Source organism: Ornithorhynchus anatinus, chromosome 9, assembly GCF_004115215.2.
Source record: "Ornithorhynchus anatinus isolate Pmale09 chromosome 9, mOrnAna1.pri.v4, whole genome shotgun sequence".
NCBI classification, from domain to species: Eukaryota; Metazoa; Chordata; class Mammalia; order Monotremata; family Ornithorhynchidae; genus Ornithorhynchus; species Ornithorhynchus anatinus.
The window spans coordinates 18,849,969-18,876,588 of NC_041736.1; the positions used below are offsets into that span (position 1 = coordinate 18,849,969).

Here is a 26,620-nt window from a genome sequence, read left to right on the forward strand (position 1 = left end):
ATGAGAAAAATTCCCATCACCAACTGAAACAGGGCTTTTTTTTTAAGTCTAAAAAAAATCACAGAATTCATATGGCATTTCACAGACCCAGAGAGGAAATGTAAAAAAATGAACAAACATTTGTCCCACTCACATCAACACCACATACAACATTCGCCAGTTCCTTCTCCAGAGATTTCTGCCTGTCATTCTTTGTAAATCAAAGGACCTACACACTTTGCCTACAGTTTGATCAAAGAGGGGCCTTGGCCAGACTCTTCCTGGAACTTGAGGATTAAGGCGAAGTTGGCCAAGCATAGGGTTTTACTGTTGTTTAACTCAAAAATACAAGCAATTTCTACCCCTTTCTTAAAAACATTCAAGAACAGGCATACCAAACCCATCATAAAGGGTTATGTCCTCACAAATAAGGCTGCGTCGTCAACAGCTGTTTCATGGGTTGTGTCTTCTCACAGTCTTAACATGCAATTAATGAGGTTCTGTTCCCGAACTAACTCGGGCATGCTGTTCCAATACTTTCGGTCAGTAAAAATTCAATGTAAATCCCTCCTTACTCCTCCCTCTGTCCTCTTGCCCAGCATCCCTGCACCCCCATGAGGACCCACTGCTGAGAATGGCCCTGGGTATGTAGTCTCCTCTCACTGCTCTCCAGCAATTCCCACCTTCTCCTCCCTAAAGTCCACCTCCCTCCCTCATTCCATGTGACTCCTGGTATTTCTGTCCCCAGTAACCGACGAATGTGCCAGTGGGGAAAGGCAGGGAAGAGAAGAAAGAGAGACAAAGGGGGTGGGGGGGGGGGGGCGGTGGAGAGAGGCGGTGGAGAGAGACGGATGGGGGAGGAGGCACAGGGATGATAGGCACAGGCCTAGCAGATAGACCACAGCTTGGGAGTCAGAAGGACATGGGTTCTAATCCCAACACTGCCACTAGTCTGTTGTGTGATCTTGGGTAAACTGCTTCACTTATCCGGTCCTCAGTTCCCTCATCTGTAAAATGGGGATTAAGCCTGTGAGCCTTATGTGAGACAAGGAGTGTGTCCAACCTATCTTGTACCTACCCTAGGACTCAGAACAGTGTGCCTGGCACATACTAAGCGCTTAATATACACCATGCTTATTATTATTAGCACCAGGAATGGAGCTTCTGGGTAGGCCAGGGACCAGGTACAGGCCTAGTGGACTGAGCAGGGCAGCTGCTGAAATTGTGGAGTCCGGGTACACGCGGCTAATGGGGACAATTTGAACAGAAAGCCGTAAGAGGAAGGTAGCCGGGGTCAAATGAAACCAACTCTGAGGACAGGAACCCAGGCATCTTAGCTTTCTTTTCTTCACACCAGGACCACTGCCAATTCTGTTCTGCCTTTCTTATTCCAGGGCAAGCCATCTTGCCTGAGAGAGAAAGAGAGAGAGAAAGAGAAAGAGAGAAGCAGGAAGGGAGAAAAGAATTAGTGAGTGAGTGAGGGAAAGAGACAGAAAAAGAAAGAGGGAGAGTGAAAAAGAACAGAAGGAATGGGGGGGGACTGAGTGAGAAATGTGGGAAAGCAAAAAATGAAGGCAAGTTTTCTAAGAGTGAAAACCCTGGGTTTGAGAGACAACTAGTTTCATCACAAACACCACTAAAATAAAGTCTCCAAACATCATCATGCTCTACTTTTTAAAAGAGTAAGACAGAAAAAAAACAAGATATGTTGACATGTGACATCTCTAATATCTTCCTACCATGAACAAATAGCTTAACATATCTTACTTTAAAAACAATTTTTCAATACTTACAATAAGATTTCCATACAGGAGGTCTATATTCATCTGTATCTGAAAATAAAAGCAGAAAATACCAATTACTATTAAATATTAACTAGCACACCATAATTAGTGGCAAATACATTTCTGGCAAAGGTTTTACTTAGCAAATTCAATGGTGGTTTTGTTGGGTTTTTTTTGTTTTTTAATGATGCCACTTGACAATCGAATTAGGGAGAGAAAGGGGAGTCATTAATTGAACCCTACTGGGAGGAAGCAGCGTGGCTCAGTGGAAAGAGCCTGGGCTTCGGAGTCAGAGGTCATGGGTTCGACTCCCGGCTCTGCCACTTGTCAGCTGTGTGACTTTGGGCAAGTCACTTAACCTCTCTGGGCCTCAGTTACCTCATCTGTAAAATGGGGATTAACTGTTAGCCTCACAGGGGACAACCTGATTACCCTGTATCACCCCCAGCGCTTAGAACAGTGCTCTGCACATAGTAAGCGCTTAACAAATACCAACATTAGTATGATCACATATGTTTCTGTCTTTTTATTTCCTGCCAAGAGAGAGGCTGGAACTAAAAAATGTGAAGGAGAGCTCTCTGTCGATTTGATTAGGATTTTAAATTTGATTCTTGGTTCTGACTCCCTTTAAAGTAGCTGGAGTTCGGATGGAGAAAAGACCACACATCTTGAGGAGTGGGTTGATTTTCCTTCTCAGAAAAGCTGGGGGTTGCCTACAGGAGATTACTCCAAACAACAAATACCTACATACGTCAGTAGGAAAGGCTGATTCTGCCATTCAAAGGCTGTTAATAGGCCAACACAAACTTAATAGAGTGATTCTTGCTTCCTTTCAGTGATAAGATTTCAGAGGGTGGAGGACAGGGTTAAGGGAAAGCTGGAAATTAAATACACACTCATGTAAACTGGTATTTTCGTAATGTTCTCTGCTTTTCCAGTGAATTATAAAAATAGCATGATTCTTGATGGGCTTAGAGTATTTACTTCTACTCCCTTTAAACTCAGAAAGATACTTCACTACCTGCTCAAAAAAGGCTACAAGATGAGAAAGAACGAAGTCTGATCAGACCACAAGACCACTAGACTGTCAGCTCCTTGAGGCCAGGGATCATTTCTGCCAATCCCATTTTATTACGCTATCCCACATGCTTACTATAGTGCTCTGCGCATAGTAAAAAGTTAACAGATATCATTGATTAAAATGAAAAGGAGGAAAGCTGAATCAGTGTGGCAAGGGGGAGACAGCTAGTGTAGCTAAGTGGATAGAGCAAGGGTCTGATAGTCAGAAGGCCTTGGGTTCTAATCCCAGCTGCCCTTTGCCTGCTGTGGGACCATGGGCAAGTCACTTACTCTGTGCCTCAGTTCCCTCATCTGTAAAATGGGGATCCAGACTGTGAGCCCCATGTGGGATACAGACTGTGTCCAACTCAATTTGCTTTTATCCACCCCAGCGCTTAGCATAGTGCCTGGCACGTGGTAAGCACTTAACACATACCTTCGGCTGGGCACTGAGTCTGAGGTGGCCCCTGTGAATTAAATTCAGAGGAGCAGAGGGGATGAAGGCCGGACACTTGGGATCCCTGCTTAGTCCTAACCTCAAAAGCTGTTGCAGGGGACATAAAGCACATCCAGGCCCACAGGACTAGAAGCTCAGCACCCAGAGTGGAGGGGGCAACAAAATCTGGCTTCTCTGCCCCACTTCCTACTTGCGCTTCAACTCAAACCACACATCTGGGTGCCACAGTAGAAAGAAACAGGATGGCCTGTTCCCTCATTGGTGGGAACCTTTTCTGGATCAATCTTATTATTTGAGTGCTTACTGTGTACAGAGCACTGTACTAGGCACTTGGTAGGGTACGATGCAATAAAATTGGCAGACATATTCTCTGCCCCACAACAAGCTTACGGTCTACAGGATGAGTTTACAGCCTAGAGGTTAGAGGATTACATGAAGAAACTTATCAATGAAACGCAACACAGCAGGGCTAGATGAATCAGAAGCCATGTCTCTAGCAATCAATCATATTTATTGAGTGCTTAGTGTGTGCAGGGCCCTGTACTAAGCCCTTGGAAGAGTATAATGCGATAGAGTTGGTATACACTTTCCCTGCCCATAGCAAGCTTACAGCCTAGAAACTATACCGTACATAAAAAATAATCAGGTCGGACACAGTCTCTCTCCCACTTAGGGCTTATAGTCTAAGGGGGAGTGAGAACAGGAATCGAATCCCCTTTAGCAGATAGGAAACAAAGGCAGAGAGAAGTGATTTTCCTGAAGTAACACTGCAGGCAAGTAGAACCGGGATCAACGTGGCCTTGTGGAAAAAGCACTGGCTTGGGAGTCAGAGGACCTGGGTTCTCATCCCGGCTTCGCCACTTGCCTGCTGAGTGATTTGGAGCAAATCACTTCACGTTTCAGCGCTCGGTCTCCTCATCCGGAAAATGGGGATTAAATTCCTGTTCCCCCTCCCCTTTGGACCGCGAGCCCTTTTCGGAGCAGGGACTGGGTCCAACCTGATTACCTTATATCTACCCCAGGGCTTGGTACTGTAAGCCCCTAATAAATACCACAGTTAGTAGGTACTCTGACTCACAGGCCTATGGTCTTTCCACTTAGCCAAACTGCCTCTCTGCCTTGGAGTGCTATCCCCCAAGCACCAGAAAGCTAGGGGGAGCAGATGCCAGTAGTAGCAGGGGTGGTGGTGGCAGGTCTGGAGAAAAACTGGGTCAGGCTAGAGCTTTTAACAGAGTAAGGCAGCTCTCTTGAGTGTGGGCACACAGGCACGTCAGGATGTGTTTGCATCCATGCTTTACACGCATGTAAATGGATGTGCAAGTGTATGTCTGCACATTTGCTACATGTGAGGGGAACAGGCTATGTCTGTCTTGCTCTTGCTTGCTCTCATCTCCTATTTTTTTTTCCCTAATCTAGGATCAACCAACCCTACGGTACTGAGTGCTCTGCACACCTTCAGCACTCAATAAATGCCACCGATTGATTGACTGATGGAAACAAGGAGCCTATCTCTCTGGGAGCCCCATCCCAGGAAGCCCTGTATATATCCCACCCACTTTGAGCAGTCAAAAACAGGGCCTCTTTCTCTGGCAGTGCTACTGTCTGATTCCACTGGGAAACTTCATGGCCAAGGGCAAGAAAGCCCCTGCAGTGTTTGCTGACATGGAGGAACTGGGGGCCGCAGCCAACAAATTCTGGCCCAGGACCACGGCTGCCAGGCTCGCAGTTTTATCGACAATCAGGGTTTTACGGGGGATGAGAGAGAATACAAGCTATTTTTATAGTTTGGTGGATATTGCAGTATTGTTCAACTTACTCCATCTCGTGCTTTTAAAATCTGCAAATATAAAAGGAGAAAGTTCTCAAAATATCACAACTTCGCTTGTGAGAGAAAAGCTATCTCCAATTCCCAGGGCTGCTAGGATGGCAAGGGAGGGAAGGAGTGATGGAGGAAGTCTGTTATACTGTATATTGTACTCTCCCAAGTGCTTAGTACAGTACTCTGCATACAGTAAGTTCTCAAAAAATACCATTGATTGACTATTTTTATTGGTGGAGGGTGACAAGTCTGATTGCCAACTTTCTATTTCTTGGCTGTCCTCCTTCTCATCTGTTCTTTTGAGGGGAATCCAAAGGCCCCCCAGATTTGGGTCATCAAAATAGCCCTGTTATCTCTTTTGACTTCTAGGGTGGAAGCAGGGGATCCCCTCCTCCCCCCTCCACCCGCTTCCTACTTTCTTATTGCCTTTCCCTTAAGTATAATGTCCTGGCAACAATGAGCTGCATTAACTGGACATCTCTGACCCACTCCCTGGCCAGGCCCAGCTAGCTTGGTTCTATATGGCTGGGAAATGGAGAGATAGGAAGAGCCTTAGCCATCACTGCCACAGGGGCATTTAGCCCTATCACTACATAAATCAAATGAATTGTATTTATTGAGCGCTTACTATACTACGCACTTGGGAGAGTACAATATAACAGAGTTGGTAGACACGTTCCCTACCCACAGTGAGTTCACAGTCTAGAGGGAGAGACAGGCAGTAATGTAAATAAATGAATTACAGCTATTCACATAAGTGCTGAGGGAGAGGTGAATAAAGGGAGTAAAACCAAATCCAACTGCAAGGGTGACACAGAACGGAGTGGGAAAAGAGGAAATGAGGGCTTAGACTGTAAGCTCACTGTGGGCAGGGAATGTGTCGACCAACATTATTATACTGAACTCTTCCAAGCCATTAGTACAGTGCTCTGCACACATTAAAGGCTCAGTAAGTATGACTGATTGATTAATCTGGGAAGGGCTTTTGGAGGACATGTGCCTTCAATAAGGCTTTGAAGGTCATGAGAGGGATCGCCTGTCGGACATGAAGAAGGAGCGTGTTCCTGTTCCAGGCAGGACGTGGGCAAGAGGTGAGATAGATGAGATCCAGGTACAGAGTAGGTTGGCATTAGAAGAGGAAAGTGTGCGGACCAGGTTGTAGTAGGAGAGCAGCGAGGTTGGGTAGGAGAGCAGGGAGGTTGCGTAGGAGAGGGCAAGGTGACTGAGTGCTTTAAAGAGTGACCTAGTGTTGTTATCAGTGGGAGCAGTAACTAGGCAACAACTTTTCCCCTCTCAAGGGGGAGTGGAACACCTGGCTGCTGAGCTTCTCCCACCACTATACTCTCTCTGCAGAGGCTCAGAAAGACAGTGTGTGTATGAGGGTTGGGGTACGCATGCTTATAACCCTTGGCAGAACATCTGTCAGACACAGCAAACTGGGGAGGTTGTCCTGGGCCCTACGGAGCCTTGCTCAGTATTGGGTCAGAGAGCAATCCATTTATTTATTAAGCACTTTCTGTGTACAGAGCACTGTACTATGCGCTTGGGAGAATACAACAAAGTTGCATTGAACAGCCCCAGAACTAATCACTCAGGGAGTTTGGTCTGGGAAGGGGTGATTTTTGTAAAAAAAAAAAAAAAAAAGAAAAAAAAGGTCAGTTTTGCTTCTTCCCCCATTACAGGCCTGCACGCACCTAAGGACAGGTCAGTCTAGGAGTGAGAGTGGGATCTTAAAGACTGCATTTTCCAGAATTTAGATGGTCAATGCTGGGGGCTGAAAACACTGGTAGCATCCAACTGTGGGGATCAAAAAGTATTAAAGGTGACTAATTTACCGTGTCCACAGAAGTAGAAAAATACCCCTACTAATTATCATTCGGCAGATAAAAACATCCCCTGCTTGCTTTCCTATTCCTTTTCTTAAAGAAAATACTGCAGTGGCAGTTAGCAGATTTATAATGACTAGCTCTCAGCAATGACGGATGCAGGAAGGCCATTCAGACCTTTATTGGGCCCCATTTCCCAACCCATACTTCCTCTGCTCGCTGACAAATCACCATTATAAAAATTATCCCACTGAGCAATAATCAAATTCTCCCATGGGCTGACAGGCATGTAAGGATCACAGGGTCAAAGGGCAACACTAGAACACAGGGGTGCTTTCAGCAACACCTTTTCGGCTCACCTGGGCGGAGACACTGTGCAAAGCGCTTTCAGTTTAAGGGACTCAATTAGCCCTGCATTATCCCAAAGAGCTAAATGTGCAAACTCATCAAAACTTGAAGAATCATGATAATATGAGACCAAAGTCAAGATAAGTGAAGGGAAGAGATTAGATCATTATTGGTTTTGCCCCCTTTAATATGAAAACTGGATAAATAACTGGAGCTAGTAAACCAAGTTTATGGAGGAATTAGATCTTAAAAAGTTGTTTCTTGCAAGAGTTATTAATTTTCTGGAGTTTTTCATGTCTGTCTCTTCCTCTAGTCTCCTTGTGGACAGGGATCGTGTCTAACTACATTCTCCTAAAGTCTCTGTACATGGGGCTCTGCACACAGAAACTGCTCAATAAAGACCACTGATTGATCGATAGATATGGGCAGGATGGCTAAAAGAAACAAAAATTCCACAACAGTCTTGACAGTTTGTAGATAGAAAATGTTTTTACAAAATATGGTATAAAAACTAACAATATTCTATTGATTAAATTTGTGAGACAGTAACTTTCTTCTTAAGATCATTTTCTTGACTCCAAATAACTAATTCCCTAATTCTCCATTCACCAACCCCTCACCGTATCCTCAGCATAAATTTGAAAAATGCAGAGAAAACCACAAGCTATCCAGATGATGTCAAAGAATCCCACTGTGTTAATATCCTGGATGGTCTCTCCTCTTTCAAATTGTCAAACTGGAGTTCCTCACTCCACAGCTTTTATTCTCAGGAGAGGGCTATGTCAGGGCATCTAATGATAGGACTGGAGAAATTAAAGAGAGACAAAAAGAATGTGTGATCCTTTAATACCAAGCAGTAGCCTGTCCCAAAAAGTAATAAAGAGTAAGCAAACATCGAATAGTGCTGATTTGCCTGAAATTGAAAATCTCCTTTTGAGGATCTTTTCTCACCTACTTATGAGTTTGTCGGAAAACTCTAACTGGAGGCTTATAGACTAAGGACAAGTAGCTTTATTTCTCCTAAAAAGACCTTATGAATTGGTGTAACTTTGCTACTTCTTCAAGTTATAACACTATCGAAGAATTTAATTGATTATGCCCAAATCTGAAAAAAATTTTCTCCAGTGCTTCCAAATTCCAGCTATTCTTTCACATCTGGGTACAAAAAAAGTGTTGAAAATCTTGCAAATAAACTCCAAGTTATGAGGCTACTGCATGAAGAGAGAACACACTGTCAGCAAAACGCATCAGACTCTGACTGTGGCATAATCCCTCACTGTGGCTCTGAGTAAATATTTGGAGGAGTCATTAAGAAACCTCAAGCAGAAAGTAATGTGCAACTTGTCAAAAGCATAAAGAAAATGAACATCAGGTACAAAAAAGGAACCAATGCTGGGGGGAATTCAACTTTTCTTACTTACAACTTATTTTGATCTAAAAAAGAGTCTTAAGAGCACTGAGATGGGCACCACACACACTGGGAGAATATGATACTAACCTCAAGTAGCAAAAACAAAAATATCTAAATGGCCTTCTTGAAGTTAAAACTGCAGGCTTTGAGGGACGGTAACTTGGGATGCTAGGAGACCTACCTGCTACCATTTTGAGGAAGTCATGGGGGATTCATTTTCCATTCACATCCAACACCACCATCCTCCATGTCTTCAAAGCCCACTACTCACTATGTCCCTCAACTCCTCACTCATTTAACTCTCAAATTTAGTCTGTTGCTAAATCCTGCCTGTTTTCTGTGCACAACATTTCCTGGCTCCAACCTTTCCTCTCCACCCAAGTGGTGACCACCGCCCAGCAGAGGGAGGCAAGAGGGCAACTTTTTTTTTAATGGCATTTGTTAAGTGCTTACTGTGAGCCAGGTACTATACTAAGCGTTGGGGAAGAGCCAAGCTAATCAAGTTGGACGGAGTCCCTGTCCCACATAGGGCTTGCAGTCTTAATTCCCATTTCACAGATGACATAACTGAGGCCCAGAGAAGGTCAAGTGCCCTGTCCAAGGTCACACAGCAAACAAGTGGCAGAGTGGGGATTAGAACCCGAGGCCTTGACTTCAAGGCTGATGAGCTAACCAAAAAGCCACACTGCTTCTCCTGCAGCCTGTCATTTCTTCTACTTTTGCCTTTCTCTAGCACACCCTAGGATAAGAGAAAACCCTGGGGACTCAGAGCTCCCTGCGCTCTCCCTTTGATTTCTGTCTTTACTCAAGGACAGCCTTCAGCTAGTCGCTGCTCTCCAAGCCTCGGAACCAATGATACCGGGAAGGAGGACAAATGAGATTTTTTTTAAAGCACAGTGAAGTGCAACTTTAGGAACTGCTGCCTAGCTGCAGCACCCAGAGGTCAGACCACTGAGAACAGGGCCATTGGAGCTGGGACACCTATTTTTGGGAATGCTTCTGAAGGACTGTGGAAAGCATGCGGTGCAGGTAGCGAGTCCAACAGCACAGTAAAGGGTGGTTTTGACGTGCATGATGTGGGAAGGATTTCCAGTCCCACATCAGTTTTTTCAACTTCACTCACAAACACACACATAGGTACAGTCATCAAGGGGCTGAATTAGAAGCAACATGGCCCAGTGGATAGAGTCCAGTCAAAAGCCACAAAACCCATACATATTTTGGCTGATAGCTGCAGTAACTGGAAAGGCCAGCATTCATTCATTCATTCAACTGCATTTACTGAGCGCTTGCTGTATGCAGAGCACTTTACTGAGCTCTTGGGAGACTACAACACAACAATAAACAGACATATTCCCTGCCCACAATGAGCTTGCAGTTTAGAAGGAGGTGGACAGACAGTAAAATAAATAAATTACAGATATGTACAAAATGCTATGGGGCTAGGCTGGGGGATGAATAGTGGGAGCAAGTCAGGGTGACGAGAAGGGCGTGGGAGAAGAGGAAAGGGGGTCTTAGGGAAGGCCTCTTGGAGGAGATGTGTCATTCATTCATTCAATCGTATTTAGTGAGTCCTTACTGTGTGCGGAGCACCATTTCGGTGAGGAAAAGATTAGTGGCGAGAGGCTGAGAACAGCGACAGGGATGGGGGTGGGCGGTGAGGGGCAGAGAGCAGGACACAAGCCAGAGCTGGGAGGGAGTTGGACAACAGATGGCCAACGGTCCTGCTGCTGCCACTGTGTTATCGCTGCCATCACAACAGCAGTAAAAGAATAATAGAGCATCTGGCTCAAACTGCGTGGCAACTAAGGTGCTTCCTGTGGCCCACGAGTTGGTTTGGCCACTGCTATTGTACGGGATTGATACTGATAATGATCATGGATATTTATTGAGCATGGAGTACAAAGTACTGAATAAAACACTTGGGAGAGTAAAACCGAGGCACACTGCAAGATCGCTGCCCTCCGAGAGCCTATGAACAATTCCATATTCCCTCTGCCCAAGCTGAAGGTGGGTCCTTCCCATCCTTCCCAGCCTTTATCTTTCCAGACCAAAGCCCTAATCGTTTCGATCTCTCCTTAAATGAGAGTGGTTCTATCCTCCTGAGGAGTTCCATACCTCCAGTTCTATTTTGTCCTTTGTTGGATGCACTCAGTAAAATGCTTATTCTGTGCGTAGCACTATACTAAATGCTTAGCAGAATACATTAGAGCTGGAAGATATGATTCCTGGGCTGAAGGAGGGATGCAGCTCCCATATTATACATGGTATTCCAGGTGAGCGTGTACCCATGGTCTCATGTACAACTGTAAATCCTAAGGCAGAGTGGTATTTTAGCTAGAACATGATGGCAGAAGAATTTTTGCCAGACCAAATGTGCCTGGAGCAAAGCAATGTCAGAAGAAATGCTTGAGCATGTGCATGTAGTGTTGGGCCCAATGAACACTACAATATGGTGATGGGAAATTTCGGTTTGTTGGTGCCCAGGAGCAGAATACAGTGAAGGTCAGCTAATACAGTGTACTAGACCATAAACTGTTTGAGGGCAGGGATCATATCTGCTTTATTGTAATCTCCTAATGGTTTAGTACAGTGCTCTGCATACAATAAGTGTTCAGTTACTACCAATGATTTACTACTTACATATTGTCACTCTTTATATTATAGCAGGATATTGGCTATAACTATCCTAATGTATCCTTATATTTTGATCAGTATATGATCAATTCCAGATTTATAAGAACAACTATAGCCACCAGAGATCAGATTAAACAACTTGATTAATATGACATGGCAGTGTGAGTGTTGCATCAGATTTTTCAGCCATCCTCTAGCCATTCAGCTAGTAACACAGTCATCAGCAAAATTTTAAAAAAACTAAGCACACACACATGTGTGTGTAAATATATATATATATATATGCACATAGGCATATTTACAAAACATTTATATTCCACAGTTCAGGACATTTTCTTGGTGAAGTCTAATTGTTTCACCAATGCCTAAAAAAACACCCCAAGAGTTCATAGCTTCTAAAACAGAGGATGAATACCTTAAATCAACATTACTTGAAGGAGGAAAAATGAACTGACAAATTTAATATTAAAAAAGTGTTCAAACTGAAACTGGAAAAATCTGAATAAATTAAACTCCTGCAACACACACACACACACACACACACAATTCTGTTTTAGATTTTAAAAATAATTACTATTATGATTACACAGATTTTAAAATGGGGGAATATTTTGGGTTTTATTAAATATTTTCAGCAATGATGAATTCATCATATTTGATCTAAAACTGCATACAAATATATTTTACAACAGTTAACTGATTGCTTGAAATTATCTTCGATTTTAAGAGTTAATGCTTTTGATCACTGCCCAATGACATATATTGGCATCTGGGTTTGCCTTACATCAAAGAAAGGATCATATGTCAAACACCTGGCATGAAACCCCTTGGGTTTCTTTAATCCAAAAATTCAAAACATTGCCACCTGCTGCTGGCAATTCTGAACAAAACTCAGGCAGTACCAAAAGTTCCAGGTGCTTGTGAACACAGACATTTATTGTAATATGAAATACACTTTTTGTAAAGGAAAAACATGCAACATTTTAGAAGGAAGCAGGCATAAAATTTATGTCAACTGACTCAGTATCAAAATTTTATGCTAAGTAGTAATTTAGTTCTTGCTCTTTTTTTTTTTAAATGGTATGTGTTTAACATTTACTGTGTGCCAGGCACTCTACTAAGGCTGGGGTAAATTTAAGATCATCAGACTAGACACAGTCCATGTCCCACTTGGGGTTCTCAGTCTTAATTCCCATTTGACAGATGAGGTAACAAGCACAGAGCACATAAGTGGCTTGCCCAAGGTCATGCAGCAAACAAGTGGCAAATCCTCTCTCTGAACCCAGGTCTAATCTAATTTCAATAAACTAATAAAAAGCAAAATGGATCACAAAAATTACAAATCTAATGCAACCGTCTAACTACAATAATGGGGAAAATAAGAACAGTTAACATAGATTTCCAGTGGCAAGACATTCTTTAGAAAAGACAACAAAACTGGAAATGAAGGGGTTGATCTCCACAATTAAAATTCATCTTAAAAAGCTCTAAACTGACGGGGCCAATTAGGATCACTTTAGAATAAAGTGACAAAGTCATTTAAAAATGTCCTGAGTCAGGACTGAAAGTGTCACTGAGATTCACTTATAACTGAAGTAAATGATTTCCAAAGCAAAGATAATTATTTTTAATTCTTCAGAGAATAATGACCCAGAACTTTTTCCCATGGGAAATAAATTCTGACATTGAAGAAAATAGCTACATCACAGTGACTCTACAAAATCTCCAAAAACAAATACATTAAAGATATCCTCCTCTCAAAAATGGTAATAATAATAGCCTCACCATGGTCTGACCCCCCTCCCTCCCCCAGTCTATCAAAGTCTCCTTCATGTTCCAGGGAACCATGGAACAAACTTGGAAACCTCACTTTTGTCAACTTGAAGCCCAGTCTTCATCAAAGACTTCAGAATTATTTCAACAAATCCAAGGCAGGCCTTTTAAGAAATATACTCCACAAAGAAATTCATTCTGCTTGCTGAATCCTTTCTGTATAACTTTACAAATCAAAAGATGTTTTGGTTTGGTCAGTTACCCTATTAAAATAAAAGAGAATCCCTTTCCACTGTTGCTTGCTGTACAAGAGAACCACAATCTCCTTGGGATTTTCTCCATCCACAATTCAGTCATTTCCAGTGATCCCATTTCAAACACTTCAGCAGAGAAAAGCAGCCAGATTTAATGTAGGTCTTTGAATTTGATCTGATGATGGTGATTCAGCCATTGTCAAATGTTTCAGCATTTCAAAGTACCTCTTTTATAAATTCCCTTAAGTCAAATGGGCACTTAATTAATAAATCCAGTTCTTAGACCTACCCCTGCAGAGTGGATAGATAAAACTCAACAGTGGACTTCTTGTTTGCCAACTTGAACTTCTCAAAAAAAATATTGATTTATGTTGAATTTAACTTCTCAGTATCAGATGTCGCTAAAGTCCCTAAAAACTCAGCTAAATTTTCTTCTAATACAAATGTCGAAACTTGATGCTGCAACTTGTCCAACTTCCTCAGATTGCAAACATGCAGCTGCTTACTCTCCTCTCCCAGAAATGAGTTCACTGGAGACATCAAATCGAATGGAAACAGAAAATCAACTGGAAACCGTGCTTGCAATGAGGAGTTTATCATGCAGACCTCAGTTGCCTTGACGTGCCTCCTGCTGGCGCCTGGTCCGGTCAGCAAGCATCCCTTCTTTCTGTTCCTACAGGAAAGAGACTCCAAGACCCAGACTTCCTTCTGCACAACCCAGAAAGACGGGTCCCGGACACAGGCCCTGGCTCTGAGATAAAGGATCCATCGTCACATACTCCGTGCTGGGAGTGTGCTGTGAAATGCACTTGTCCGAATGTGTGGCATTCCCTGGCCCAGCTGCAGACAAAAGGAAACCCCTTCCCATTTAAACCTCTCCACTTTCAAGAGTTGAGTTGTCACTTGACAACAGTGATTATTCAGCGGTCACTTTGTGCAGAGCACTGTACTAAGCACTTGGGAGAGTACCATATAAAAGAGTGGGTAAGCACACTCCCTGCCCAGAATGAGCTTAGAGCGTAGAGGGGGAGATAAGACACTAAAATAAATTACGGATATGCATCTAAATGTTGTGGGGCTGTGCTTAAAGGGCATACATCCTGGAGTGGGGAGAGACAGGAGGCTGGGAGGTCAGTGAGAAGATTGCTGCGGTAGCTAAACTGGGATAGGATAAGAGCTAGGATCAATACGGTAACAATTTGGATGGAGAGGAAAGGGAGGATCCTTAGAATGTGAAGGTAGAACTGACAGGATCTGGTAACAGACAATGTGTGGGTTGAATAAGAGACATGAGTCGAGGATAATGCCAAGGTTACGTGCTTGTGAGACAGGGAGGATAGTGGTGGAGGTAGGAAAGTTAGGGACAGGACAGGGTTTGGGTGGGAAGATGAGGAGTTCTCTTTAGGACATGTTAAGTTTGAGGTGTCGGCGAGACATCCAAGTAGAGGTGTCCAGAAGGCAGGCGGAAATGCGAGCCTGAAGAGAAGGACAGAGGTTCTAGAGATGTAGATTTGGGACTCATCTATGTGTTAAAGCCAGGGCTGTGAATGAGTTCTCCAAGGGAGTGGGTGTAATCTACCAGGGACAAGAGCTCTGATTTTCAAAGAGGGATTAATGCTCAGGATCTTGGGGGTGAAAACCTGACTCCTTAATCAATTTTCAAATGAACTAAATCAGACCTTAGCACTTGTGTACATTGATTTATTTATTCCACTTGTTGATTAATTTAAGTTTGTTTACCTTTGCTACCAGTTTCATCTTTCCTTTGGTTCCTGCTGTATAAATACTGCCTATCTTTCCATTACATTAAGTCTGAGGGTAAAAACCACATCTGCAAATTTCACTGGGTGCCAAGTGCCTTCAGTAGTGCAGAGTAAGAAATCAATATAAATATTACTGATGGACAGTGTTACCAGTTTTATCTGTTTCCCATCTGGTCCCATTGGAGATATGGAATTTCTCCACTTTTACACTGATATGGCAGACAAGTGGCAGAGCTTGGATTAGAACCCAGTCAGTTGACATTTATTGAGCACTTGTGTGCAGAGCACTGTACTAAGCGCTTGGGAGAGTACAATATAACAGACACAGGTCCTTGTGACTCTCAGATCCATGCTCTATCCACTTAGGCGTGGCTCAGTGGAAAGAGCACGGGCTGGGGAGTCAGAGATCATGGGTTCAAATCCCGGCTCTGCCACTTGTCAGCTGTGTGACTTTGGGCAAGTCACTTCACTTCTCTGGGCCTCAGTTACCTCATTTGAAAAATGAGCATTAAGACTGTGAGCCCCAAGTGGGACAACCTGATTACCTTGTATCCTCCTCAGTGCTTAGAACAGTGCTGTGCACACAGTAAGCGCACAAATGCCATTATTTTTATTAGGCCACGTGACTTCTAATTGTATCATATGTTCCCAAATGACTAGAACTGCTCAAGCATACACAAGCTACTCAATAAATACTGATTATGATGACAATGATAAAGAAACCTCTTTGGCTTTTGTCCAGGTTGCTCTATTTCCTGCTGCCATGATATGCAATCTAGCAGAATAAAATTTTCTCCTAGCACAGTGGGTTTCACTCAAACATTAGGATGCTAATGGATAGGGTCAGGGTGGCACTGAACATAAAAGCAGCAATGCTGTTGATTAAGGATTTACGGAAAATCTTCCCAGATACAATTCCAAAATAAAACAGCATTACAAATTTGCCATTCTTGAGCATCCTGAACCCCAAGAAGGCGGCTCACCTGACTAAAGAGGAATTGACTTTTCAGCATGTGCTGGCAATAGAAGACAATCAACCTGGCCACTGTCAGCAATAGACTCTCCCAATTTAGGAAAATAAAGTTTAATTAAGAATAAAAGTTTCTTACCTACCCTATAAGGATCAGTCCACACTGCAGCAGGGCCCTCTAAAGCTGCTCTAAGAAGTCCTGCCATCTGGGAATTTCTTGGACATCTGCTTTAACAGTGTCACACCCATCACCGGTAGGCATTCAGGGTAAAAGAAGGATCCTGGAATGTGACAGGATCCCAAGAGCAAGGCTACTCTTCCCCCTTGGATCTTCTCCAAGAATGCCAATCAGCCAAAGAGACTCTCCAAGCTGATGAAGTTTCTGGAAAACTGTAGCAGTTGTTTAGAAGGACTGGCCAGCCAACCGGAGCAAGAGGCCTGATGCCACAGAAGGCAGCTTCAGTGGGGGCAGAGGGGGAAAGCAAAAGGAAGAAATGAAAATGAGACACTGCTGCAAACACCAGGAATATGGTTTTATGGCTCTGCTGTTCCAGGTCTGCTATTCTTAGAGTGCCACATCAATTCATTCATTCAATTGTATTTATTGAGCGTTTACTGTGTGCAGACTACCATACTAAGCATTTGGAAAGTACAACATGCACTTAGGTACATTTTGCACAACTACAACATTTTACAGCCATCTAGATCTCCACCAAGGGAATCTGCAAAAGTCACCGGCATGAAGTAACACATCTGACTCGGGAACTCGGCATCTTAGATTAATCCGAAGTATCCTCTTCTAATCCACTCACCAACTGAAGCAGCCTGGCTAGTGGAAAGAGCATGGGCAAGGGAGTCAGAAGGGAGTCAGAGGACTTGTGTTCTAATCCCAGCTCTGCTGTGTGAGTTTAGTCTAGTCATTTAACTTCTCTGTGCTTCAGGTCCCTCATCTGCAAAACGGGGGGGGGGGGGGGGGGGGAGGGTTGTCAACACCTGTTTCCCTTCTACTTACACTGTGAGCCCCACATGGGATCTGATTATCTTGTATCCACCCCAGCACTTAGTATAGTGCTTGGCACACAGTAAACACTTAAATACCAAGATTATTGTTATTATTGCTAGTAATAATAATCATCTACGCTGTGATGTCAGTCAATGCTATTTGAGCTCTTCAGTGGCAAGAACATTGTACTAAAAGCTTGAAAGAGTACAAGTTGATAGGCATGATCCCTCCTCTGAAGGAGCACACAAACTAGCATCATACTCCACTGATCTATTTTCATAAATATGAACAGCACCTGGATCGCTTAATAATAATAATAATAATAATAATGTTGGTATTTGTTAAGCGCTTACTATTTGCAGAGCACTGTTCTAAGCGCTGGGGTAGACACAGGGGAATCGGGTTGTCCCATGTGGGGCTCACAGTCTTAATCCCCATCTTACAGATGAGGTAACTGAGGCACAGAGAAGTTAAGTGACTTGCCCACAGTCACACAGCTGACAAGTGGCAGAGCTGGGATTCAAACTCATGACCCCTGACTCCAAAGCCCATGCTCTTTCCACTGAGCCACGCTGCTTCTCTAAACACAGATGTGCTTTTGTTACCATGGGGCAGTGTGATCAGTGCTGGTTCCAAACAAACATCTAGTCTCTTTATGCCTGACCCAAATGGCACCTAGCCTATGTTTACTAATTATAGAGCAATCCCAAAGGCTCCTCAGTCCCAGTGCTCTGCATGCAGTAAATGCTCAATAAATATGACAATGAATGGACCAAGGTCTCATATTCCAGGGAAATCCAATGTCCACTACTCCCCACAGCAGTTATTCATTATGCTTTTCTTTGCATGATTCTCTTAGGGCAGTATGCCCAATGCATTCAAATAGAGAATTTTCTATTACGTGTGATGAGATGGCTTTTTCAATTTTGCCTGCTTGACTTTACAACGAGGAAAATTTTAAAAATTGGCTATTTCAATCAATATTCACTTTATGGTATTTAATTGCTTAATAGAGGTAAAACACAAAAGTGCTGGGGTAGATACAAGTTTAGCAGGTTGGATACAGTCCCTGTCTCACATGGAGCTCACAGTATAAATAGCAGAGAGCTGATTTAATCTGCAATTTACAGTTGAGGAAACTGAGGCACAGAGAAGGTAAGTGACTTGCCCAAAGTCACAAAGCAAGCAACTGGAAGAGCCAAGATTAGAATCCAGGTCCTCTGACTCCCAGGTCCACACTCTTTCCACTAGGCCACGCTGCTTACTGAGTGCAGAGCACTGTACTAAGCACTAGGGAGAGTATAAAACAGTGGAGTTGGAAGACATGATTCCCGCCCACAAGAAAATTACAGTCTAGATTGGGAGAGAGACATTAAAACAAATTACAGATAGGAGGAATTGCAGAGGGTAGTGATGACACGCCTGAGGGTGGGGTGAATATGACGTCCTTAAGGGGTACAGATCCAAGTGTGGATAAGACAGAGAGGGGAGGGCAAGTGGGGCAAATGAGGGCTTAGTCAGGGAAGGCCTCTTGGAGGATTCTGAAGGTGGGGAGAATGGTCTGTCGGATACGAAGTGTAGAGCTCACTGTGGGCCGGGAATTTGCCTACCAACTCTGTTGCACTCTATACTCACCCAAGCTCTTAGTACTGTGCTCTGCACACAGTAAATGCTAAATAAGTACCACCGATTGGCTGACCGAAGTGGGAGGGAGTTCCAGGCCAGAAGGAGAACATGGAAAAGGAGCGGACAGTGAGATAAATGAGACTGAGGTACAGAGGTTGGCATTAGAGGAGTGAAGTGTGTGGATTACGTTGTAGCAGATCAGTGAGGTAAAATAGGAGGGGGAGCTGACTGAGTGTCTTAAAGCCAAAGTCAGAGTATCTGTTTGATGTGGAAGTGGATGACCAACCACTGGATGTTTCTGTGAAGCAGAGAGGCAGGGACTGAACTTTTTTAGAGAAACGATTCAGGCAGCAGAGTGAAGTATGCACTGGTGACGGGAGACACAGAAGGCAAGGAGTTAGGACCATCTGCCCCACACCCATAAGGGTCTCACACAAAGAAATTGGTGAGCTTTCGCCTAAAGCACAGACATTTGGATCGCTTAACCGGTGAGGTGACATTGTGTACATGCCGAAGGGCAAGGACTCCAAGACACCCCAGCGCGTGGACAATCACAAAATGAGGACGAGGCAGCTCTCGGCATTTCCGCATCCGGTGCGGGGACAGAAGAACCCGGACTGAGCTGGCGGTCCTTTTTAGCCACTGCGCAGAGGACACCAACTGGTGTGGGCCTGGCGCATCTACCCGTGACAGAGGAACGCCGGCCCTGGGACCAACCCAAATTAGGAAGGGGACTCGAGAGGTTGGTAACCATCAGAGCCGAGAGTATCTAACTACTTTTTTTTAATGGTATTTAAGCACTTACTATGTGCCAGAAGTACTTGAGAAGCAGTATGGCATAGTGGATAGAGCACTGGGCTAGGGTGAGAAGGTCATGGGTTCAAATCCTGACTCCACTTGTCTGTCTGACCTTGGGCAAGTCACTTCATTTCTCTGGGCCTCAGTTACCTCATCTGTAAAATGGGAATTGAGACGGTGAGCCCCACCTGGGACAGGAACCGTGTCCAACGTGATTTGCTTAAGTTCTTAGTACAGTGCTTTGCGCATAGGAAGCACTCAATAAATACTACTGAATAAATGAATGCCAGGCACTGTTCTGAGCACTGGAGTAGGACACAGTCTCTGACCCAAGTGGGGCTCACAGTTTTAATCTCCATTTTACAGATAAGGTAACTGAGGCCCAGAGCAGACAAGTGGTGCAGTCAGAACCAGAACCCAGCTCCTTTCAACTCTCAGCCTCATGCTCTAACCGTTAAGTCATGCTAACTGGTTTGCCTCCAGGAGCACAAAGGAATGGATAGGTGCTTGAGGCTACATCTGACTAAATGCTACTACTAATCTGACTACTAAGTATAGGGAACTCATTTGAGGTTTTTATCTGATCATTTACTTGGATTAGAATTCTAACCAAGAAACTCTGCATCCCTTGTACCAACTTGGCAAGGCGGCTTCGTTCATTCTTGACTCTGAATCCAAAACAAAATCCATCCGGACTCCCCTGCTTCGAGATTGGTTGGTGACAAAAGGTCAGCAAGGAGGTTGATGCAGGAGTCAAGGCAGGACAGGATAAGTGCGTGGATCAATGTGACAGAGGCTTGAATGGAGAGGAAAGGGTGAATTTTATTAATCAATAGTGTTTACTGAGCACTTACTATGTGCAGAGTACTGATCTGAGCACTTCTGGATATGTTGTGAAGGTAGAACCAAAAGGATTTCAAAAGAGTGAAAGTATGGGTTGAGTAAGAAAGAAGAGTTGAGGATAATACCAAGGATAATGTCTCCATGCTTGTGAGACAGAGTGTTGTTGTCGACAGTGGCAGGAAAGTCAGGGATAGGACAGGGTTTGGGTGAGAAGCTGAGGAGTTCTATTGGAAAAATTCTGGATATTTGTAGAATTGGTTAAGCTTTCACTTCAGTGCAATGGGCTTACCAAAATTAACTTGACTAACGTTATTAAATACTTCGCACAGGTCCTCTTTTTTATTTAAAGTCAAACAGGAATTAATATAACCTTTTAATATCAAAAGTGAGCTCAGAAAACAGACTGAATGATTTATGTAATGCAGCCCTGAACGAGTGTTTTGTTTAAAATATCATCTGTATGCTTTACTGCACTAACACTGTTACAATAGCCTCTGGCTGCTACACACAAGGGATTGAAAAACAAAGGGTCATTTACACTAGAAGATAAAAATATGTTATCTGAACAAAAGTAGCATCAAACACAGAGAAATGACAATGGCACTCAAATGCTCTCATATTGTCCATGTATCTACAAGCTTCTCAGCTTGTCACTAAAAATCTAAAAAAGCCTTTTAAGCACTTCAAGAGAAACAGGGAGAAATAAGCACTAGCCCATGAAGCCTCTGCTATTTTCACATTTCCCACAAGTGTACTGATCCAAAACATTAGTTGCCCCCGACAATGATATACTTCAAATTTTCTAAAATACGTTTCATGTGTTTGTACCCCAGAGTTTCAGATGAAATGAATATATACCAAAAACTGGAACCTCACAGAAGAATGGGAAGAGCCGATTTTGAGAAACCTGAGATTGTGGCAGTTAAAATTCCCTGAGATGCAGCCCAGAACCCTTTCCAATTCCAAGATGCCCATAGGCCAGGCTGCCCCCAAACCCGGCAGGTTTGGGGGGAGTTCGGATGTCCTCTGGTGCCCAAGCACATCCTTCACTCCACTTGCCATTTCAGAATGGGTTCAGGCTGAGCAGGCTGTCACGTGGCAGAATGACTGCTATCAGGCAGGCTAATGCCTAGAGACTCGAGCTGTGGAGTCTGGAGCGTTGGAGTTGAAGATTTTTGTGGTACTTAAGCACTGACTCGGTGCCAGGCACTGGGCTAAGCACTGGGGCAAATACAAGCTAATCAGGTTGGACATAGTTCACGTCCTACGAGGGGCTCACGATCTTAAACCCCATTTTACAGATGAGGTAGCTGAGGCCCAGAGAAGTAAAGTGACTTGCCCAAGGTCCCACAGCCGAGAGGTGGTGGAGCTGAGTCAGAACCCAGGACCTCTGACTCCAAGGCCCGTGCTCTTTCCACTAGGCCACGCTGTTTCTCTCAGTGTGCCCTTTTGTGCTGCTCCAGACTGCTGGGGGGCTCCTCGGGCCCTTAGCAGCTTCTCTCTACCCACCACAGTGAGAGCCTGGGCTTCACGTCCCGCAGGTCCGAAACCAGGGGACTTGTGGCAACTGAGTCGGTCACCATGTCACCACTTGCTCCAGACTTTGCAGGGGTTCCAAGGGGCTCCAGAAACCTCCTGCCCCCAACCCCAACCAGTCATCGTGAGAGGCCAGACTCTGTGCAGGCAGGAGTTCGAGCTCAGACCCGATGGGCAGGTCAAGCTGGGCGCTAACCTTTAGAAATGGAATGCCGGGGAGCCTCGGGGCTGTTTGTTCGCCTGTCTTTCTAGTCCCTTCACTTTTGATTTGTATTTTAAGTGGTACCACTGTGTGTGTCCTGCCAATCTGACTCATCCAACAAGACTGTGAGCACCTCGTGGGACAGGGACGATGTCTGAATTTTCTTATTTTGTGTTCGCCACAGGGCTTAGTACCATGTTCAGCACACAGCCAGTGCTCAACAAATAGCATCACTATCACTGCTAGGCAACTGCGCTGAGTACGTGGGCCGAGTCGTGCGGTTTGGCTCAGGCCAGGATGGGAAGCGAGTCTGGGATGGGCAGGGGCTGCCAAAATTCCACTGGTCCTGGGTTCTACTGTCACTTGACAGCTGTGTGACTGTGGGCAAGTCACTTAACTTCTCTGTGCCTCAGTTACCCCATCTGTGACTGTGAGCCTCACATGGGACAATGTGATTACCCTGTAAATCTACCCCAGTGCTTACAACAGTGCTCTGCACATAAAAAGCACTTAACAAATACCAACATTATTATTACTGTGTGGAAGCTGCTCCGATGAGCAGTGAAGAACAGCAGCAATGGCAAGGGCCCTGCTAACACTGCATCCAACTGGACAGAACTTAAGTCACTCTTTCAGAATCCTGAAAAATGTCAAATAATAACAACAGTAATGGTATTTGTTAAGAGCCTACTATGTGCTAGGCACTGTTCTAAATCAACAAGGAAATCAACTCATGCTTTTCACAGGTAATAATAATAATAATAATGGTATTTGTTAAGCACTGAACTATGTGCCAGGCACTGTACAGGCAGACAACAGTTTTCTAAAGGACAAAAGCAGTTTCCTGCTAACCACTGCCAGACTCCACTGTGCACATTTATTCTCTCTGGTGCACAACTCTAAGATGCTAAACTAGAAAACAAGTAACTTAACTATTCCTAAAGCTTTGTGCACACAGAGTTCTGATGATTATTTAACCACCTCATCAATTTCCCAGGATCTCAAACGTCTTGAATCTTCCTTAATTTAATGTCCCACAGTCTTAATTCCCATTTTACAGATAAGGTAACTGAGACACAGTTAAGTGACTTGCCTAAGGTCACGAAGAGCTGACAAGCTGCAGAGACGGGAGAACCCAGATCCTTCTGAATCCCAGGCCCATGCTCTATCCACTGGGCCCCGCTGCTTTTCTTTACTCTTCCTGAGGACTTCAAAATGTAGCTGCTGAAGAGTTAACTTTTGTTTCATCGTCAACAATCCCACATTAAGGCTGCAGACACATCTGCTGAACTCTGAAAATGGTTACAGGATCTGCACAATCTTAGGAGAAGGAGAAGGTAATCATGTGCCATCTTGTGGACTCCGTTGAAAATGTTTTCCATTAATTTCAATTCCTGGAGCAGCCATAATGTGGGCTTTCTCTACACTTTTTCCTGGGCCACATAAGGGGAATCGGCAATGTTCTCTAAGTAATGTGCATCTGTTTGGATAGAACATCACGCTCATGGGATTGGTCAAGGTGTGCAAACTACAATTAACGCTCTCTTTAATGTGAAAGATCATCATCAGTGATATTTATTGAGCGTTTCCTGTATACAGAACACCATAATAAGTGTTTAGAAGAGTATAACAGTTGGTAGATTCCCTGCCTACAATGAACTTACAGAATGCAAAACGTCCTTTTATAGGAAAGATGTATGGACTGGATTTGATCTACAATATAACAACGTAACAGCTCAACTCCAGAAGCAGATCAATATAAGGGTGCAACCTACACCTTCCAGGAAAAACCTGACTGCATAATAAAGTTAAATCTCTCAACATTACACCAGTTTTGCACACTCAGTAAAGGTATGTGTAAAGGCAATGGGTTGGTTGGAGGCTGCCAGCGCAGGAGTACATGACAGGGCATAAAGGTTGTAGTGTCCCTGCCCAGGGTACCTGGTGCCAGGCTGGAACTGCATGGTGGCATTTGTTCTGCCAAAAGTGTGGTAGCCATGGCTCCTTCCCATCAGACAGCACAGAGGAGAGGGCATAGGGCCAGCATTCTCTCAGTAGCACTGACTGAATGTCCACTGCGAATAGGGCATCATATAAGACGATGGGAGAGTTTAATACTGGTAGAAAAAGTAGAGCAGTGATACTTATCTCGAGGTAGGCATCCAACTAGATCAAAGCAAGAATTGGGGAGGAGGCCAAGTAAACTGGCTCTAAACCCTGGAAGTCAGGAGTAGTAATGAATTGCTATTGTCTAGAGACTTGGGAAGAGCTAGAAGTTTTAGCCTATGCCACCTCCTGGAGTCATTGAACATCTTCCTGGATTCACTGAACATCCTTTGAAGCTGGGTTTGGGGCATAATTAGGACCTAATTAACGGATGGAAAAGCTGAGGAATGGAAAACAAAAATAAGACCAAAAGGAAAGCAAATTTATAATCTCTGTACTCTACTTCCTAGGCCAGGAATCTGCCCATTGAATGACTCCTGAACCTCTCCCACAATAGGCTATTCATTATATGAATTAAATCTCTAAGTGTCCTCCACTAACTCCAGGAACTCACAGAGGCTGGGTGGACAATGTTCTCCTCAGGACCCTAATATTAGCAATTTCCAGAAATGGCAGGAGTTCAGCATCATCTGATAAAATGAACTAAAAAAGACTAAGGTTAGTTACCACATCATCATTTGCAATAAGAGTATCTTATCAGAAGAGAGCTGAATAGTTAAAAAATAAAATTTTTAAAAGCAACACCCTCTCTCTAACCTCCCATTTTATCCTCTCCACAAGAAAGAAAGTGTGGTAGATTAAACTGGTTTCATATTAAGTTAGTTTTTGAAATATTTAAATTAATATGAATCCTGGAAACTAGGGCAATTTTCCCCTACAGCACTGATCTTTTATTAATATTCAGCCTTTTCATTTCTTCACTCTCACTTTTTTTAAATGCTACTCAAAAATACCAAGGCAGATAAATATGATACATTATTGAGAAGGAGTGTGACCTAGTGGATAGACACTGGCCCAGGAGTAAGAAAGACTTGTGTTCTAATCCCAGCTCTGCTGTTTGTTGCTGTGGGACCTTGGGCAAGTCACTTCACTTCTCTGTGCCTCAGTTCCCTCATCTGTAAAATGGGGATTAAGACTGAGAGCCCTATGTGGGACATGGACTGAATCCAACCTGATTACTCTGTATCTACTCTGGCACTTAGAACAGTGCCTGGCACATAGTAAGCACTTAACAAATACCATTAAAAAAATATTGGTTTCCCAAAGCTGAGATTTTTACGTTCTTCTCATGTAGTGATCAGACCACAGTAAAGAGGGGAAACATTTTTTTTTTTTTTAAGTGACGTGGTTGTCGGCTCCCTTTTACAGCCTTTAAAACATTCAAATTCCCAGCTCTCCAGCTCAAGCATTGTTGTTTGGGAAAGGCAGATTCTTAGCAGGAAAAACTGTTAATCAGAGGAGTCAAAGGAACAGGTCAGCCGGTTCGCTCATCTCCGGAGGGCTGACAGCCTTCACCCAGACGTTCTGAAATCTGCGTGGAAAAAACATAGTAAATCATTTCCCTATCACCCTCTCTCTGCCCCATGGCTTCCCACTGGCCCCCCACACAACCCATCTCCTGATCTGTTCGGTTTTTCACTGCTTTGGTGAGAGTGAAGACACAGCTCCTCTGCCTGGGGAACTCTGAGAACAGCAGCTGGAAAGAAAGAAAGAAGAGGAGAGAGAGCTGTCTTTGTCCAACGGGAGCCGTTGAGCCATCTGCCTTCAAAACTCTGAGGGACAGGCTTTGCTCCAAACCTGAGTTACAGCCCTCCCTACTGAATTACTAATTCTGATCCCTTTTTTACTATTATAATTAATCTTCCCTGTCCCTTTGAAAGTAATTCCTTTTCGTGTTAGTTCTCAGAAGTAACTATCAACCAGTTTACTGAATCTCAAGTCTGAAACTTTGCTTGTCAGATAGGAACCTGAAGTCTTCAGTCTGTTGGCAAGTAATTTAAAAATGTGAAGTACGTTTTAATGACATTCATCCTGGACCACCTAGTTCGCGACTGTGAATAGAGGGCCTCCTCCCAGCTTCTGACCTGAGAGCGGCGAAAGCCACAAAATTACGGCACATCCAGGAAACAGCTTGAGGGCTGCTAGTCAGTGTGGCCCGAAGAGGCTTCCCCATTAATAAAAACTTCCCAGAGGAAGGACTCTGGAAACAATGGGATGTGCCCCGCCAATCTATTTGTTTTCCTTCAGCCCTGGAACTTTTCCTCACATCCTGCGAAGTATTAGCCAGCGTGTTCTGAAGAGCCTTTATTTTGAAATATAAATGTACTTTCCAAAGCAATGACTATCATATTGCCTTGGGCCCAAAGTTTATGAGAGGGCAGAAGTGGTTGATAAAGGATCTCCTTGGTCCCTCCCACCCCCAGGCATTTACTCTCCCGGCTCAGGTAGACCATAAACTCCTTGAGGGCAAAGATGGTGTTGAAACAATTCTATTTTATTGTACTTTGCAAGCAGCTAGCATGGTG

At 43.9% G+C, this 26,620-nt stretch overlaps 1 protein-coding gene across 2 annotated transcripts in view; it reads right to left on the reverse strand.

Annotated features, from left to right (window-relative positions):
* The window catches only part of CHN1 (chimerin 1), a 148,535-nt gene that overhangs the window by 110,295 nt on the left and 11,620 nt on the right, over positions 1 to 26,620 (reverse strand). The window contains exon 2 of one of the 2 annotated variants that reach the window (XM_029072276.2): positions 1,773 to 1,811. In XM_029072276.2, the coding sequence (XP_028928109.1) occupies positions 1,773 to 1,811 (39 nt within the window). Of the gene's footprint in view, positions 1 to 1,288; positions 1,357 to 1,772; positions 1,812 to 26,620 lie in introns of those variants that run through there. The other variant, XM_001514859.4, reaches the window with a different exon arrangement.